The following is a 19976-nucleotide window of genomic DNA, read 5'->3' as shown; positions in this document are numbered from 1 at the left end:
GTATCTTCATATCCCCAAACAGTCAGAGTTGTCATCTCTACATCCTGTTTCTCATGTATTTCCTCCTGGGTTGTTCCTGAGTGGAAGGACTGTTATAGTGCCACGTGTGTCATGGTTTTCAGACTACTCACATACTTTAACTTTTCACCATCATGTTGGTGGAAGGTATTCAGAAAACGTTGAATTGGATGCATGCCTTTTCACCTGAGAAGTTATCTAAAACTGGAATGCTGCCCCAAGGCTATAGGAAGATATGGAAATTGTTAGACCATGTGAGACTGGCTGCAGGTGGCAGCTAAATGGTCTGTTGACAATCAAATCAGAGGTCCCAATGGGACAAACTACACACTCATTGCCCTTCACCCATTTATCTGCCTTAAAGTACATGAACACAGAATTTTCAAATTTCCCCACTAGTACACTGTTTCTTGCCACACTGTGTAAAGGTAACATCCAAAGACAGGAGTGTATCTGTACATGTACTCTGAAGTTCAGATTACATCTGGAATATCCCTATGGAGTGGGGGTTCTTTGGAATATCTGTAGGAAGAAAGATGGAAGTTTATGGATTCTACATGGTTCTTTTCCTATTTTAACTACTCTCCAGTTTTCTCAGATCACCTTAGTCAGCTTTCATTATATCTTGTATCTTTTACTATTCTATACTCTCACTTTATTTAGTGATTGATGGGGGAGGATCCATTCCACTGTGAGAGATGTCATCCCTGAGCTGGTCGTCCTGGATTCTATAATAAAGCAGGCTGAGCAAGCCATAAAGAGCAAGCCAGTAGCAACACTTCTCCATGTCCTCTGCATCAGCTCCTGCTCTAGGTTCCTTCCCTGCTTGAGTTCCTGCCATGACTTCCTTGGAGGATGAGCAGTTAAATTGAAGTATAAGCCAAATAATTTCTTTCTCCTCAAACTTTTGTCTCATGGGAATCAAGGTTCACTATACCCAGCACAGGTTAAATGAGGTTTATTGGGAAAGATTACACAATAGGCAGGTGGCTGCCACAGGTTGCAGCTCCAAGGATGCTCCCAGGCAGCCCCCTGTGATCTGACCAGCAGCAAGAGAGAGCTCTGGCTTCTGTGACCCCAGATCTAGTTCTCCCCTCTGTCACATCTTCGCCTGTGGTGAGAGCTACAAGTATAGGCAGGGTGTTTATCTCACTACAAACTTTTAAGAGACGATTTTCACCACTGCCATATCTCACAGGGTTTTGATCATGGCTTTTACTGCAGCAATAGAAATTGTAATTAAGACAGGAGACTAATATAGATTCAAAATCAGTAACTATTAAGAGTCCTCTAAAAAATGAGTCTCTATAATCAGTTACACACTGGAGGTCGTGATACATCAGTTCTCATGGAATGAACCACTACAGGATTTTGGACTTTTTGACTTGAGACAGCCATGATTGGACCACCTGGACCACAGCATGTATCCCTTTAATATGTATACATTCATTCTTTCAGGTTTTTTTCTATTAGAGAACCCAGACTAATATACTAGGACATCAAAGAGTATTAACAGGTAAGTCTGGAGTGAACAGATGGCATTGCCAATAAAGTATCAACAATTAATAACAAAAAAAAACCTGTGTTGTTTTCAATACTTAAGTCCAGGGTGATGTGTTTTTGTGTTTGCCTCTGTGAGTGTGTGTGTGTGTGTGTATTTGTGTGTTTACTATATTTTGGCTGGTATTCATTTTCATTACACTTTGACTATGTAACTAGCCAGCAATGGATAAGAGACGATTTTCACCACTGCCATATCTCACAGGGTTATAACCAGACACCATCTTGAGAAGGTACCTAATCTTGATGTTGAGCTTTTGGGAGGGTTTGAAAATAAGAGGGTCAATCTTACATTTCAAATCCAGGAACAATTTGCTGCATAGTCTTGATAGACTACTACGACATTAGGTAGTCATATATGGGGCTCTGAGAAAAATGGATAGATTGAACAGCAGAAAATTGACGGTATGGAAGATCATGCCATTTCTGGTCTTTTCCTCTAATGCAAAGAGCAAGTCCATTCATGTGTGTTTTATAGGAGAAAGTAAGACTTCTAAGATCCATGTATTTCTGTGTTCCTATATGCTCTCAATGTCAGGAAGCATTGAGAGTTCTGGTTTTATGTCCTTTAGCTCACCCATTCCCACAGAGTTCTCCATCTGCTCTGTTATTGCTGCTGAGCAGTATTTGAATGCACTGAAACTGGGCAGTGGAGTCTCAGTTCTCTCAGCTTTCCCCTTCCAGAGCAGACCCCACTGCTATGGTCATCTTCTCTACTCTCATGGACTCTCAACACACCACCTGGCTTGGATTTTGAACCTCTTTGTGTAAAGAAGGTTGGCTCTAACAACAATGAGACACTTCCCAGCTGACAAAGAACAAAGGTCACAGGTCCATGAATAGATCTCTGTATGCAAAGTAAAGACAGTTCTAAAATGAGTGCAGAGCTGCCCTTGACAATGCAAACTGGACCTGGAAGCCAGAATTCTACCAAAAGCACTAACAAATGAGAGGAAGTACAGTAGCAAAGCCCCATGACACTCAACACTATCTTTCCAACAAACGAGTGTTACACTATTAGAAGACCCATCAGGAAAAATACATGAGACTCTTTTTCCTTTTATTTTTTCTTTGTCTTCTTCCTCTAATTCTTTATTTTACTATTATTTTGTAGCACTTGCATTATCTTAAATTATTTTACATTTATATTATTTATTCTTTCTGGCACCTAATTTTACACACACCTGCCTTTATTTTGCATTTGGATTTTTATATCCTTTCCTTTCCATCACATACTTTCCCTGACATTGTTTCCCTCATTCTCCTGTCTTATTTATCCTGGCCATTTTATTTTTCCTTTGTCTTGTTCCACTACTTTAATTTTATTTTTTATTACTGTTCCTTGCATCTTCACCAGTAGACAATTTTTGATCATGGATGGAACTTAAGGTTTTCCTGTGAAGCTAGAGACACATGTCTCAAAAACACCAATGTGCACTATTCACTCATAAGATGCAAATACCCATGAAGGTAGAATGGAGGTGATTATGGAGAAGAAGGATCAAGGAATAAAGACTATAATGAGGAGGACTAATATGCAAAGTGGATAATGACATACATGCTTGAAAATGTCTCAGTAAACCCCACAATACTGTATATTCAGTGTAAGATTTTAGGTGAAAAAAGGACAGGAAATTTGGTAGGTGATGAAATCACTAATCTGAAGTACCCAAGTTTCGTCAGTGACTCTGGATTAAAACCAAAGTAACAGCGGTGTGGCTAACTCCTCAGTGAAGAGAGGTATAGGGAGGCATTGCCCACTTATTTGTTTGACCTTGAATCCGGATGTCCTGGACATTAGAGTCATGAGTGCCTTCTTTCTTCATTATTCTCCAAGTTTAATAATTTCTCAACATTGTCTCAAACATCTGGGATTCTTTATCTTGTCTGCTTCATTAGTAATGCCTTTGTAATTTGTTTGAATTATTCAGTTTTGTAGTACAAAGATGGAGTCTCTGTCATAATTCCTAACTCATGGCTAAATTTCTTGGTCTAGTACAGCATTATACTTAATTAATTCAATTCTTTATTTTAATCACACTTGTGACAATTAATATTTTATTTAAATGTTCATGTAATATATATAATAATAATATCATAATATTTCTCCTCCTAAATTATTATCACCACACCCATACAAAACAAACTTCATGTTTTTTCTTGCTCTCCCCCAAAAAATACAACAAAAAATGAAAATCAAGAGAAGCATACTAAAAAGAGAAAGCTGGCAAGACAAAAAAGACATCTAAAAAACAACTACATAAAAATGGAGAGCATTTGGTGTTGACCAACTCACGTGGATGTATGGCCTTAACTAATAAATGATAAACCCAGTGACAGCCAGTGGAAAAGCTAATTTTCCCTCTCAAAGACATCCATTGCAAATAGCTTCTTGCATAGGATCAGACCCTGTATCCACCTTTCCCTCTCAATGAGGGGACCATGTCAGTTTTGAAACTATACAGGTCTTATAATGCTCTCATAGGGTCTCCCAGTCCACATGTGCATTCCCTCTGTTACATCTAGAATTTAATGTTACCATGTTGTTATCCACCACCTCTGGTGCTTCAAATCCATTGGTCTTCTCTTATGAATAGACCCAAGAGACTTCAGAGAGAGGTTTTATAAAGATATCCCATTAAAAACAAAGACCTCTGAAAGTTTCTCATACTCTGCACATTGTCCAGTTGTGGGTACCTGTGCCAATTATTATCTACTACCAGAAGAAGATTTTCTGATGAAAGTGTATGGGTATAACTCCATGGATACAGCAATCTGTTCTAGGGAGCCATTTGGTTGCTATGTTCTTATAGTGAATTATAATATAAGTTTCCCCTGTGCCTATAAACTACCTAGTCTCAGGTTCTTGGATTCTTTAGCAGTGTCAGATATGGATTCCATCTCATGGAGCAGACTTAATAGAGTCTCTAACGAAACAGAATTGATGGAATGAATAAACAGATACTAAAGAAGATGTTTGAATGGCTTACAGGCTGTGTCACAAGTAGTTCAACAAAGGCTTTCTCAAGACAGATAGGGCAACAATCCTGAGTTGTTCACTCTATAAGGCCTAGTGTTACAGCATTGCAAATGAGGTATTGATCCAAAAGAATTTTGACCTGCTGGTTTTCAATCCATGTTGGATTCCCAAAAAGTAGGTTTCAACACCAGTGAATCATTGTCTCAAGATATTTTGCTATATACAAACTTGAAAGGGAGTATGAGGACAAAAAGTATAATTGTATTTCTTCCATATCCTTTTAAGTGGGCTGTTAGTATAAGACTTGGCCCAGATCTGAGGTTGGTTGTCTAAACTACCCAATGCAGAAATCATTCAGTGGCCGACTCAGCCAATTAATAGCTTAAATTTTACCATCAGACATAGAAACCCAAATGATTCTGAATAATTCAAAACCAAGAGAGTTCTCATTTACATACAGATTAGAATAAAACATTGGAATAAATAAAATCTCAAATGGAACTACCTACAAGAGGAAAATTGCAGGGCTTACACACATCCAAATTGAGGAGCAGCAAGTGGGGTAGGAAAAGAAAATCTACTCAAATTAGCTGATTGCCAGTTCCCAGCCATGGCCTCAGAGACTTTGCCTAAGATGTCAGATTCTGAGAAGAAGGCAAAGAGATTTCTTCACTCGACAGAGAAGAATATTGGACATCATAAAAAATAGATTTATAGGATAACATGAAAGTGTGACATGAAGGAAAGAAAATATTGGGGAAAAATAATGGAAGAAAACAGTTGAGATTAAAGAAGAACAGAGCCTCACATTACACAGTGGGAGGATGGAGTAGAGAAATATACAGGGAATAAGGGAGGGATGACTAGGAGGTGATCTGATGAAATCTGAGATTAGTTTAAGAATGAAAACCACATGTACAATCTCTAACTTCCACATTTATCCCTAGAGACAGCACAGAGAAACGCCACTCCATAGGAGCATGCCAGGAGCAATGTGGACTTAACACCCCAAGTACAGAAACGCCTCTGTCCTTGGATGGTCCCCTTTACAAGGTGTAGCAAGAAACAGTGAGCTTTAGGGACACTGAAAATTCTATGTTCATGTTCTTCTGGAAGGACAAACACCAAGAGAAAAGTGAGCACACTTATGAGCTTATCCTATGCCACTGGGGCCTCTGGTTGGATTGTCTGAAGAACATTGCCTGCAGCAAGTCTCACATGCTCCAACAATTTCCATATCTTCCTATGGCCTTGTAGCAACATGCCATAGTAGACAATTTCTCAGGTGAAAGGATTCCCTCCAAATCAATTCTTTCTGAACATGTCACATGATTGTAAGGGGGAAGCAGGTGAATACTCTGAACAGGCTGGGAGACGTGGCAGTATGACAGTCCTCCCATTCAGGAATGACCTAGGATAAGTAAATGAGAAACCGGATGCCTAAGGACAACTCTGTGTGACTGTTCAGGTGAGGGAAGCTAACCCAGCCATGCCAGTAATAGGACTGCAGCATAATCCTCCACCTTCCAGCCACTTTGCCCACTCTAACCCAATTGACAAAGTTGTCACTAAGCTTCTCCTACATTACTGTGTAACTCCAGAACCATCACTAGTTCTCAGAGAACTCAATCATGACCTCACCTCCAACATGCTTTTCCTTTATCTTGGATCAATGGATAGGAAAACATCTGATAGGGAGGACCCTCCGATTGGGTCTTATAAATTAGCACAAGCTGACACACAATGAGGTACTACCCTTGTACCGCTGCATTATACCATAGTAAAATGAACATTGAATCTTAGGAGTGACCTAAGATAACAGAAAAACCTGGATTCAAGAAGAGTCAGCACTGACTGCATACAGCATTATACTCTGCTTTCACAATAATAGAAATATCCACAATCTTCCCATGTCTCCTTGTACCTCATTGCTGTTCAAAAGTCATGTTGAATATTGACCAAAGCCATTCTATTCTTCAAAATTAGTATAGACTTCTAGAACAGGCAGTTGTACATAACAAACAGGGTAGATATTCTTAATACAATTACCTAGGGCCACATTGATAGTCCTTATGATAATCACGGATTATAACCATGGTATTGTTTGTATACTCTCAAGGTTCCCATGTAGCCTTAATATTACATAAGTAGGAAAGGCAAATTTCTTGAAATTGTAGAATTTGACAATTGTATTTGTGTAGTTCTTTGCCCTCTAAAAAAAAAAATGTCTAAAATCAGGGAGCCTGCTTAGAAAGCATATTCTCTCAATGACCATCTTATTAGTAACTCTGTAACTCCCTTCTTCACATCACTGATGTTCCAGGGTTTGTCCACAGATATCCATTTTTTCTTCTTCTTATTAATTATTAAGGAGATTAGCCAAAATCAGAGCAAATCAATTAAGGAACCACAGATAAACATTTTCAGAGGGATTGTTCAAAGAGCCCCACTATGTACCCAAAGGAGGACTTTTTCAAAGTTACTAAAAGCAACTTCCATCCATCAAGGGATTTCTTTAATTTAATATTGTACTTAATTATTTGTTTGTTTCTTTGTTCCCCCCTTTCTTCTTTCCCAAGTCCCAGCCATCCCTTTTCTACCCTCAGCTCCTCAGTTTCTTTTCACAGCAGCACAGGCCTCACATGGAAGTCAACAAAAAAGGGTACATCAAGTCGAAGGCTAGATATGGCTGCCAAGAATGAGGATTAGTGTCCCAAAGCTGGCAATAGTCAGAGTCAGCCATTTTTCCCACTGTTAATAGTCCCAAAAGAAGACCAAGCTGCAAACTATAAAATATAAACAAAGGCCTAGGTAAGTCCCATGCAGGGGCCTGGTTGTCTGTTCATTCTTTGTGAGCTCCTATGAGTTCAGGTTAATTTATTCTGTGGGTTTTCCTGTTGTGTCCATCTGAAGGTTTCTAAGCATCCCATAAAGTCTTTCATCTCCCACACTTATTAATTTAATATAGTAGAGCAGAGCTGTGGACACACAGATTGACCGTGACTGTTTCCCCTATTCTAGCATCCTTTCAAGAATCAGCTACGACTCTGCCTACCACTGCTGTGGAGGCTCCCTCATCCACCTCATCAATGACCAATGGGGGTGACTGCATCTCATTGAAACAAGGCCTAAGTAATGGTTTCCTAACTGCATTGCCCAAAGAGCGGGGCATCTTTACTTTCATGAGAACAATTTTTTTTTGACACCTGAGGATCTCCTATTGCCAAGAACTCTAAAAAGAGTTGACATTAAGAATCCAAGAAGTGGAAAATACAGGTGTGTTTGCTCAGTAACGGTCAATGGCATCACACTTCCACTTCACCAAGCAGAGTTCTCCTCCTTAGACATATAAAAGCATGCCCCTCTTCAGACCCCACTACCTTCTGCCACCATGAATCCACTCCTGATGCTGGCGCTTGTGGGAGCTGCTGGTGAGTCATGCCATGTCCAGTCCTGCTTTTCTATTTAATTAAAAAACATGGACTCCTCCTTCAAAGCCTTCCCTACTACATTAATTCTCCACAATTTTACTTGACGTTTTGTAATTTGTCAAGCTTCAGGACAAGCTTGATTCACTCACTAAAACATCCTTTATTGAATTTAGAGCCTTGATTACCTAGACTGAAATAAAAAGCAAAACTGAAGGAGCATAGCATGAACCAGGACTCATATTCTTCAGCATCAACCACACTAGGAATCCTACAACATAGTAATTGATGAATTACAGAGGGAAGCAAGCGATGGGTTAGGTGACTGACATGCAATCAGATCCCATGAAGTGTGTTTATGTCAATGTTCTATCCTTTTGCTGGAACTATGAAGAGTTCTGAGCCCACTAAGATCTACATACCTGTCCTGCATTCCCTTACCCTGGCAGGTATTGAATCCCAGGGCTGACTCCTGGGGAGAGTGATTTCCCTGATTTCTTTCAGTCATTCTGCTCAGAAAGTAATATTGAAACGGTGGAAGGTACTAAGCAAAGCAACCTCCAACAACATGATGAGTTTGCTTCTACTTCCTGTCTCCTCCATAGTTGCTGTCCTGGCTGATTCTCTAAAGAGAAACATCCCACAGGAACAAACAAATAATAGATGGAAAAATAAAGCAGGCCATGTTCAAAACTTGATTCTAATATGATCAAGTTGCTAAGTGTTTTCTTAAGTCATTCTTGCTGTCCTAACTCTGATGCTTAGAAGTTATCGCAGCCCTGTGACAATGGCCTATCTTTCCTATGGAGCCAAATACTAGGAAACCCAACAATCTATGTTACATATTGGAAACAGAGGGATCTCCACTTTCCTGCATTCATTGTGCTCAGTAGGAAATCCAAGGTTGAAGCTGCCATCGAGCCAATGGCTTTACCATCTAGCATGCTAATGACTTGGCTTGTTCTCATCTCCTATCTCCACTCTAGTTGCCCTTCCTGTTGATGATGGTGACAAGATTGTTGGAGGCTACACCTGTCAGAAGAACTCCATTCCATACCAGGTGTCCCTGAACTCTGGCTACCACTTCTGTGGAGGCTCCCTCATCAATGAGCAATGGGTGGTGACTGCAGCTCATTGCTACAAGACGTAAGTGATGGTTTCTTGATTGCATTGCTCACAGAGTGGGGCATCTTTACACCAGGCATCTCTATGAGCCAGTGAGGAAGATGTGGAGGAAGGGGAAAGATGGGGAAGAAAGATGGAGTGAACAGCACTGGATGCTCACAGTCTTTAAATAAACACCAATACATAATAGGATATAATAGGATGCTTCAGCAATGCACACACACACACACACACACACACACACACACACACACACAGAGAGAGAGAGAGAGAGAGAGAGAGAGAGAGAGAGAGAGAGACATAAAACAAGAAAAAGACTGCAACTAAGGAAGGCTTTCTTTCTCATCTTAAACACCAATGAACCTGGAAAAGTTTTTCACAACAGCTTTCCCTCCATAAAAATAAACAGTAATCAGTGTTTTAAAATACATTTGAAGATAACTATGATTGTTGATTAGGAATTATGTCCAGAGTATGAGTCTTTCACAAGGTCTGAAAATCATACTGTGAAATTCACACACTATATTTTGACCCTTCTGGTTGAAATGCAACAAGACGAAATCTTTTCAAAATGAAATGATGATTAAAAGTTCCTGCTACTACTGTACATGGAAAAGAAGGATGAAGAGAGCTTTACATAACTCCTTAGATACTTAGCCCTGGATCTTTTTGTATATTAGAGTGAGGAGAAAACTACACCTCCTTCACCTCTGGTCCTGTACACGTCTCTCTGAAAAAGAATGTGAGATTGTGAAAAACAGCGCCCTGTCACCATCCTGATTCTCCCCCTATGATACCGCAGCAACAGCTTTCAGTGGCACACGGGTGTGAGGAGCTTGAGAACTTTGTGATATCTGCAGTCACAGAGATAAAGAAACTAGCCTGCCTCTCTTTCCAACAGTCGCATCCAAGTGAGAGTGGGAGAGCACAATATCAATGACCTTGAGGGTGACGAGCAGTTTGCCACTGCTGCTAAGATCATCAGGCACCCCAGCTTCGTGAGGAAGACCCTGGACAATGACATCATGCTGATCAAGCTGGCTTCTCCTGTGACTCTCAGTGCCCGGGTGGCCACTGTAGCTCTGCCCACCTCCTCTGTACCTGCTGGCACTCAGTGCCTCATCTCTGGCTGGGGCAACACCCTCAGCTTTGGGGGTAGGTAGGAGGGGTCACCTGCTACTTCTCTTGTGTCAATACACTCTGCAATCACCTCCTCTCTGGAGTTATCCCACCGGCTTCCAGACTGCAAATGCATTGCAAGCGCACAGCACATGCAGGTTCTCAAGCAGAGCCAAGACAAATTTGTACAGCAAATGGACTGATCTCCAGAATGCTGTCCAGGCGCATGCACAATGTGCTCTTATTCTTTTGGGAAGGACATTAGCAATGAATGTTGTGTAATTGAAAAGCCACAATTTCTGAGTGGAACGTAGTATCTCAGGGAACACTCCATTGCTTGCCAGTTGTTTCACAGCAGTATTGTTGTCTGGATGCAATAGTCTTCATAGTTTTCCTTTCCTCACAGAGCTTTATCCAGACTTGCTCCAGTGCCTAGAGGCACCCGTGTTGACTCAGGCTGAATGTAAAGCTGCCTATCCCGGAAAGATCACTGATAACATGTTCTGTGCTGGCTTCCTTGCAGGAGGCAAGGATTCCTGCCAGGTCAGTGGCACCCTTCATTTATGCAGACCTCTCCTCTCCTGGGTGGTTGGTTGGTGGGACTTCCAAACATAGTGTTTTGGGTCAGCAATTTTCCTGTGGTGGTTCTGTGGGAAAAGAGGAGGATAACAGATAGGCCAGAGAGAAAAACAAATGTTCTAAGTGAGAAGAGACAGGTATTGATCAAGTTGAGAATACACACAGCTTTATATCACATATCCTTTCTTATGCACTGTGTTCTTCCCTTCCAGGGTGACTCTGGTGGCCCTTTGGTCTGCAATGGAGAGCTCCAGGGCATTGTCTCCTGGGGCTATGGCTGTGCCTTGGCAGATAACCCTGGTGTGTACACCAAGGTCGTCAACTATGTGGACTGGATTCAGAGCACCATTGCTTCGGAGTAGAGATCCCCAATCTATCTGCAGTACTAAGCCAATAAACTAAATTTTTCCTTACTGCCCATGTTTCTGCCTCATCTCTTTAGCCCCTTGGCTCTGAAGCTTGCTTTCATTTGAGGTCCTTTCCCTCATCACTTGTGTTAAGTAGATTATATGTAACAGCAGCATACGAAGAGTTAAAATTCCAGACACGTTTTCAAACAATCTATGTGCTGTGTTCTTGTAGACTACTTCACAGGCGTAACACCAGTGCAGACTGAAGCATTTGTCACCACTGTTGAGTGAAGGACTTGAGGCTGCCTTGGTGCTTACATTTCTCTTTTGATAGCATGCAGAGTACCTTCCTGCAGCAAAAACCCAGCACTCCTAAGGAGCCAAGGTTCTATGAAGGCCACAGCTCAACTTCTCTGTGTTCAACAAGTTGTGTTTAAGTGCTGTCTTCAGCAGTGGAATGTTGCTGTGGAGAGCATTCTCAAATGTGGCCACAGTCTAGGTTCACTGGGAGACCTATCACTTTTTTTTAAGGAGAGGAGAAAGGGAATACAAATTTGTGTGATTGGGGAAATGAAAGATTCATGGCAGGAGTAGGGGAAAAACAAAGAGTGATGAAAGTATACTCTGAAGTGTACCGTGAGATTCTTGGCCCAGCAGGTCCCTGAGGCCCTTGAGCCCCAAATAAACACACAGACACTATATTACTTATGAAACTGTTGGCCCGTGACTAGGGCTTCTTATTGGCTAGCTCTGTCATATTATTAACACATTATTAGTAATCTGTGTATTTCTATGTGGTCTTATTTTACCAGGATATGCCAGACTTTCCACTCCTTTGCCTGCTACATGACAATTGCTCAGCATCTCCCAGAGAAGAGAGTATTTCCTGTTTGTCCCTGCTTATATCCTGTTTCTGCCCAGCTATGTCATTCCTGGGATTACATGCAAACTCCTCTCCCTATACTTCCCAGAATCCTCCTTGCCTCCTAGTCCCACCTATCATCCTGCCTGGCCAATCAGTGTGTTATTCATCAACCAATAAGAGAAACATATATAGAGAAGACATTCCCCATCAATGGAGAGCAAATTTTTCAATAAAAAATTGCAGGAAATAATTGCTTACAGGCCAATCTGTTCAAGGCAGTGTCCCAGTGTCTGCAAGAGCATGTGTTTTAATTTAATGTTAGTTTCTGTGGTATTACATAGTGACCAAAACCAACCAAACACACAAATCAGTTAGGTGAGGAAAGTTTAGCTCTCCTTACTATTCCTTTTTCCAGTGTATCATTTGGGGAGTTCAAGGCCAGAAATTTAAATGACTTACATCACATTCACAATTCAGAACAGTTAAAATGGACAGATCATTTGCTAGTTCTTTGATCTCAGCTACCATTCTCTGCTTTTTGGATTCCATGACTAAGGACTTGGGCAACCCACAATGGGCTGTTTCTCCCTAAATCAAACAAGAATCAAAACAATCCCCCACAAACATTTAGTGTACCATCCTCATTGTAACTCTCTTTCCAGTGGATTCTAGGATGAGTCAAACTGACAAATCATTGGGCAAGCGGTGTGCTTATATCTTTAACATTTTTCTTTCTTATTCACTTTCTTTATTTCCTTTATATTCCATTCTTTAACATACTTCAGCATTTTTTCCATTTTCATATCTCTTTTATGTTGTTTACTTCCAGTTTTTCTATACTCTAGTTATTTATTTCAAAATTTCTATTTATTATGTTTACTTCTTTTGCCATTGGTGATATGGAAGCTGAAACATTTAAATATATTTTCAATTTTTCTTTTATTGAATATAGAACTTTAATACAACACATTTGCATCATTGCTCCCCTTCCCAACTCCTCAGAATTATCCTCAGGTAGTCTAATCTTCTTCCTTTATGTTTCTCACTACAAATACTCAGGCATCCAAGGAGTCATTAAATGAATAAACAGAATAAGAAAAAGTAAACAAACTGACAGAAGAGAGAGAGAGAGAGAGTTATTGAAAAAGCACAAGAAACACATAAAGAGGCACAAAAACATTAGAACACAAAAGAAGAAGCCATAATGTATATGCAAAGCATCTGTAAGATTACAAAAATAACAGCCATGACTTCACATTATGAATCAAATAACCTTTGAATCTCTAAAGATGTTATTGATTTTGTTTTGTGTTGATCAACCACTGCCGGACAAGAACCCTGCTTATAAGAGTGGTTTGTATACCCAGTGAACACTGGCTAAAACTAATTTGTAATTTGCAAGTGTTTATGAGTTGGTGGTAGCTTCAGGGTTAGGAATGCGGCTGTGCCCACTTCTCTTTTCAACACTGGTGCCACACCTGACACAGAGTCTTGCAGGCCCTGTGCCTGCTCCAGCAGTCTCTGTGAGTTTAAAAGTGTAATGTCCCTGCTCTGTTTATAAGGCCCTGTTTTCCTGTGACACCCATTCCCTCTGACTCTTAAAATCCTTCCACCTTCTCTTCCTCAGAGTTCCCAGAGCACTGGGCAAGGAATTTGAGTAGACATCTCATACAGGACTGACTGTCCCAAGGTCTCTCATTCTCTATATATTGTCCATGTGTGGCTCTCTGTTTTTCTTCTCTTCTACTGCAGTAGAAAACTTCTCTGATTATAACTGAACAAGTTACTGATCTATGTGTACAGGCGAATGTTATTAGGAGTTATTTTATTACTGTATTCCCCTAGAAGAAAGGGATGGGTTACAGCTCATGGAGTGGTCCTCAAATTCAAATATATTTGTTGGTTACCCCCCACAAGTTTTGAGCAACTATTGCAATAGTTCACCTTGCATGAAGTTTATCATTGCCTATGAAGGTTTTGTACATGGTTTGGTGTTTATTTTTTCCTTGGTAGTGTACACAATACCTTTCAGTAACATTAGCATTCCTTATGAGAGCAAAGGTTCCATATAGGTTCTAGCTTGAATTTTCTGTGTTAAAAGACATGTGTAGGTGTTGTCATCAGCAGTGTGACCTTACCATCAGTTTGTGGAAAGTAACCAATAGTTTTGATAATAGCCTAGGTTGTCTCGTGTGTCCAATTTGGTCTCTTTGGCCAACAACTCAACAAGACGTATGGAACCCATTCCTGCTACTGAATTATGACAGGTGATATCAGATGGGGCTTTGTCTCCTCATTATTTGACAATTTCATTTAGATAACCTTCATATGTATGTGTATTTTAGGTAGATTTTATTGTATTGGGTTTCCATATGGCCATAAAAATGACTGTGCTTTAGCTGCCCCTGCCTGTGGTCCCTTCCTCACCAATTGTTCCACCTGTTCCAGTCCCCCTTCTTCCTAGGGAGGTAGATGCACTCCACACCCCCATCTTTACTATATACCTAACTTCTGGGGTTAGATAAATTGTAACTTTTTTATTGAAGTAACAGCTAACATTCATGTATAATCAAACTTGTGATGGGGGATGTCCTTCTGTGTAAATGTTTATTTTTTGGTTGTTGAATAAAGTACTGATGGCCAATGGGGAAGCAAGATAGGTGAGACTAGGAGTCAAGGAGAATTCTGAGAAGTGTAGTAAAGAGAAGTCACCATGTGATCCAGGCAGGAAGTGATGTATCAGACAGAATCAGAATATAAGCATGGACAAGCAGGAAATCTATCTTTTCTCTTCTCTGTGGAGAGGCCGAGCTCACACACATGGGATGTGAACCTTAATGGAGCAAGAGGCCCTGACGTTTCCTCTGGTAAGAGAAGACTATGTGGTAATACTTAGATCATTAGAAATGGGTTAATTTCAACAGAGCTAGCAAGTAAGAAACCTTAGCCAACAGCCAACACCTTAATAACAAATATAGCATATGCATGTTTCTTTGAGACAGAGAAGGATGGCAGGACCCAGCCAGGTCAAGAAACTTTCTACTACAAACACATGCCATATTTGTCTTTTTTTTTGGTCTTGATTGCCTCTCTCATGTGTTTTTCTCTCCATCTATTTGCATGCTAATATTCTTAACAGCCGAATAATACTCCATATTGTAACCGTGCCATATTTTCATTATCAATGAATCAGTGGATTAACACCTAGGCTTGACTCTAATTTTTACTATTATGAATGGAATAGTAATGAACATGGTTGAACAAATGTATTAGAAAAAACTGTTCTTTTGGTATATGTCCTAGAATGGTGTAGCTGAATCTTGATGTTGATCAATTCAGACTTTCCAGAGAAAGTTCCATACTTATTTCCATAATGATGGGACAAATATGGACTGCCACTGGCCATGGGTTGTTATTTGGTTTACCAATTTGGCCATTCTCACTGGTACAAAAATCAAGCACATTTGATTTGCATTTCCCTGATGACTAAGGATGTAGAACATTTATTTAACTTCTTCTCACTCCTTTTGGGCTTCTTCTTTAGAGAATTTTGTGTATACCTGTACCACATATTTTAATTGAAGTGCTTTGTTCCTTGACGCTCAATTTATTATGTTTTTCATATATTTTTATATTTGGCCTCTATCATGTGTGGTTGATTTTAAAAAAAAATATTTTCTTATTGTGTAGTTTGCCACTTTGAATGATGGTGTCTTTTGCCTTACAAAATCTTCTCAGTTTCATGAGAACCTATTTATTACTATTTGATCTTATTGCCTGTGCTGGAAGTTAGAAATTGAGTTTTGTGTGGGATGAGTATTTATCTATTTTAATTCTTCTTATTTGCAGCATCTAGTTTGACAAGCATTGATTGGTGAGGGAACTTTCCTTTTTCCTATAAGCATCCCTGACATCTTCATAAAATACCAGGCTTCCATGGGTGTATGAACACCCATGGAAGATTTTATTGTATTGGGTTTTGGACTTGGGTTTTGGAAAGCAAGTCTTGGACTTGCTTTCATTGACCAACATGTCTGTTTTTATGCCAATACCATATTGCTTCGGTTATTATATTTCTGCAGTACAATTTGATAGTGGGGGTGATGCCTGCAGCAGGTCTTTTATTAATCAGGATTATTACTCAGCTCTCCTGCAAGTTTTTTGTTCCTATATGAAAATGTAAATTATTTTTCAAGATCTAGGTTGCATTCTGTTAGAATTTTATCCCTTTCCCAGAACCTTGCTGCCTCCCTCCCATCTAGGTTCATTCCATTCTGTCTTAGAAGAGACTTCTAATAGATAATAGCAGCATATTTCAAAATAAAATATAATAAGATAAAAAAAGACCAACAAATCAAAGTTGGACAAGGCAAAGCAATGGAAGGGGAAAAAAGCCCTAAGGGAAGGCACTAGAATCCGAGACCCACTAGTTCATACTCTAAAGAGTCCCATAAAAATATTAAACTAAAAGCTATAACATATATACACAGGACCTGGTGAAGACCTGTGTTAACCCTGTGCTCACTGCTTCAGTCTTTATGAGTGCATATGAGCATAGTCAGCTGATTTAGAGGGCCTTGTTCTCCTTTGGTCTTCCATCCTTTCTAGGTCTTACACTATTTCCTTCTCCTCTTCTGTGTGGCTCCCTGAGCACTGAGGGGAGGGATTGGATGGAGATATGCCATTTAGAGTTGTGTGTTCAAAGGTGTGTGTGTGTGTGTGTGTCTGTGTGTGTGTGTCTGTGTCTGTGTGTCTGTGTGTGTGTGTGTGCACATGTGCGCATGCATGTGCATGTGTGTATGTGTTACATTCATTTATGCTATGAAATATTTTCAATGATTTGTATTGCATTCTTTATGTTGTATTTGTTTAACTCTGTGAAGCTGTATTACTGGCCTGTCTGAAACACCTAACTGGTCTAATAAAGAGCTCAAAAGGCTAGTAGTAAGTCAGGAGAGAGAAATAGGTGGGGTTGCCAGGCAAGGAGAATAAATAGAAGGAGAAGAAAGTAAGAGGAACAGATTCTTTGTTGTATGAATGTGCTTCTTTTGGGTATATGCCTAAGAGTGGAATTGCTGGATCTTGTGGTAGACTGATTCCCATTTTTCTGAGAAATCGCCAAACTGGTTTCCAAAGTGGCTGTACGAGTTGGCACTTCCACCAGCAGTGGAGAAGTGTTCCCCTTTCTCCACATCCTCTCCAGCATAAACTGTCATTGGTGTTTTTGATTTTGGCCATTCTGACAGGACTAAGATGGTATCTCAGAGTTGTTTTGATTTGTATTTCCCTGATGGCTAATGATGTCAAACACTTTCTTATGTGTCTTTCAGCCATTTTAGATTCCTCTATTGAAAATTGTCTATTTAGTTCTGTACTCCACTTTTTAATTGGATTGTTTGGTGTTTTGGAGACTAGCTTCTTGAGTTCTTTGTATATTTTGGAGATCATTCCTCTGTCAGATGTGGGGTTGGTGAATATCTTTTCCCAGTTTGTGGGCTGCCATTATTTCTTGCTGACTGTATCCTTTGCCTTAGAGAAGCTTCTAAGTTTCGGGAGGTCCCATTTATTAATTGTTGATCTCAGTGTCTGTGCTACTGGTGTTATGTTCAGGAAGCAGTCTCCTGAACTAATTATTCGAGGGTATTTCCCAATTTGTCTTCTTTTTTCTTTTTTGCATTTACGAGACAGGGTTTCTCTGTGGCTTTGGAGGCTGTCCTGGAACTAGCTCTTGTAGACCAGGTTGGTCTCAAACTCACAGATATCCACCTGCCTCTGCCTCCCAAGTGCTGGGATTAAAGGGTGAGCCATCAACGCCAGGCCACTTTGTTTTCTAATAGGTTAGTGTGGCTGGATTTATATTGAGATCTTTGATCCATTTTGACTTAAGTTTTGTGCAAGGCTATAGGCTTGGGTCTATCTGCAGTCTTCTACATGTCCACATCCAGTTGTGCCAGCACCATTTGTTGAAGATTTTCTCTTTGTTCCATTGTATAAATTTGGTTTGTTTGTCAAAAATCTTGTGTTTGTAGGTGTGTGGGTTAATATCAGGGTTTTCAACTCTATTCCATTGGTCTACCTGTCTATTTTTGTGCCAGTACCAAGCTGTTTTCAGGACTATAGCTCTGTAATAGAGCTTAAAGTCAGGGATGGTGATGCCTTTATTGTACAGGGTTGTTTTGGCTATCCTGGTCTTTTGTTTCTTGATATAAAGTTGAGAATTGTTCTTTCAAGGTCTGTGAAGAATTTTGTTGGGATTTTGATGGCGATTGCATTGAATCTGTAGATTTCTTTTGGCAAGATTGCCATTTTTACTATGTTGATCCTACTTATTTAATAGCATGGGAGATCTTTGCATTTTCTGGTATCTTCTTTAATTTCTTTCTTTAGAGACTCAAAATTCTTACACTACAGGTCTTTCACTTTTTTGGTTAGTGTTACCCCAAGGTATTTTATGTTGTTTTTGGCAATTATAAAGGGTGATGTTTCTCTGATTTCATTCTCTACTAATATGTCATCTGTATATAATAGGGCTACAGATTATTTTGAGTTAATCTTGTATCCCGCCACTTTGCTGAAGGTGTTTATCAGCTGTAGGTGTTCCCTGGTGGAGTTTTTCCTGTCACTTATGTAGACTATCATATCATCTGCAAATAGTGAGAGTTTGACTTCTTCCTTTCCAATTTGTATTCCCTTGATCTCCTTTTTTTGTGTTATTGCTCTAGCTAGAACTTCAAGGACAATATTGAAGAGGTGTGGAGAGAGTGGACAGCCTTGTCTTGTCCCTGATTTTATAGGAATTGCATTGAGTTTCTCTCCATTTAATTTGATGTTGGCTGTTTGCTTGCTGTATATGGCTTTTATTATGTTGAGGTATGTTCCTGTTATCCCTGATTTCTCCAAGACCTTTATCATGAAGGGGTGTTAGAGGCTTTTTGTCAAAGGCTTTTTTGGTATCTAGTGAGATGATCATGTGTTTTTTTTTTTTCCTCAGTCTGTTTATATGGTGGATTACATTGATGGATTTTTGTATGTTGAACCATTCTTGAATCCCTGGGAGGAAGCCTACTTGATAATGGTGGTTGATTTCTCTGATGTGTTCTTGGATTCGATTTGCCAGTATTTTATTGAGAATTTTTGCATCAATGTTCATGAGGGATATTGGTCTGTAGTTCTCTTTCTTAGTTGTGTCCTTGTGTCCTTGGTGATCAAGGTTATTGTAGCCTCATAAAAAAAGTTTGGTAATGTCCCTTCCGCTTCTATTATGTGGAACAATTTGAGGAGTATTGTTATTAGCTCTTCTTTGAATTTCTGGTAGAATTCTGCACAAAAGCCATCTGGCCCTGGGCTTTTTTAGGTTGGGAGACTTTTGATGACTGCTTCTATTTCCTTAGAGGTTATAGGTCTGTTTAAGTTGCTTGTCTGTTCTTGATTCATTTTGGTAACTGATATCTGTTCAACGACGTTCATAGCAGCATTACTTGTAATAGCCAGAACATGGAAACAACCTAGATGCCCCTCAACCGAAGAATGGATAGGGACAATGTGGTACATTTACACAACAGAGTACTACTCAGCAGAAAAAAAAAACAATGGAATCTTGAAATTTGCAGGAAAATGGATGGAACTAGAAGAAACCATTCTGAGCGAGGTAACCCAATCACAACAAGACAAACATGGTATGTACTCATTCGTATGTGGATTTTAGACATAGAGTAAAGGAATACTAGCCTACAATCCACACTGCCAGAAAGCTAGTAAATAATGAGAGCCCTAAGAGAAACATACATGGTCCCCTGGAGAAGGGGAAAGTGTCAAGATCCCCTGAGCAATTTGGGAGCACGGAAAGAGGAGGGAGGGAGCTACGAGAATGAGAAGGGGAAAAGAGGAGGGGTGAGGAAGACATGAGAAGGCAGAAATTTTGAGTTGGGGGAAGAATAGAAGATAACAAGAAT

General features: G+C 39.9%; 1 protein-coding gene and 1 gene segment (V, D, J or C); both read left to right on the top strand.

Moving 5' to 3' along the window:
• LOC107977037 overlaps nucleotides 1-19976 on the top strand; it is a 151260-nt gene that overhangs the window by 48684 nt on the left and 82600 nt on the right.
• LOC100750587 (anionic trypsin-2-like) lies at nucleotides 7950-11171 on the top strand. Its single transcript, XM_027389686.1, has 5 exons — nucleotides 7950-7989; nucleotides 8973-9132; nucleotides 10013-10266; nucleotides 10637-10773; nucleotides 11022-11171. The coding sequence occupies exons 1-5, from the start codon at nucleotides 7950-7952 to the stop codon at nucleotides 11169-11171; spliced, it is 741 nt and encodes a 246-aa protein (XP_027245487.1).

The sequence above is a fragment of the Cricetulus griseus genome (assembly GCF_003668045.3).
Source record: "Cricetulus griseus strain 17A/GY chromosome 1 unlocalized genomic scaffold, alternate assembly CriGri-PICRH-1.0 chr1_0, whole genome shotgun sequence".
Classification (NCBI taxonomy): Eukaryota; Metazoa; Chordata; class Mammalia; order Rodentia; family Cricetidae; genus Cricetulus; species Cricetulus griseus.
This window is presented reverse-complemented; position numbering and strand designations above follow the sequence as displayed.

Bases quoted from the DNA above. Each gene is read 5' to 3' on its own strand.
- LOC100750587 (XM_027389686.1), top strand. From the start codon at position 7,950: ATGAATCCACTCCTGATGCTGGCGCTTGTGGGAGCTGCTG. The intron at 9,133-10,012 runs GTAAGTGATGGT...TCTTTCCAACAG, and splicing joins GCAGCTCATTGCTACAAGAC to TCGCATCCAAGTGAGAGTGG. The intron at 10,774-11,021 runs GTCAGTGGCACC...CTTCCCTTCCAG, and splicing joins GAGGCAAGGATTCCTGCCAG to GGTGACTCTGGTGGCCCTTT.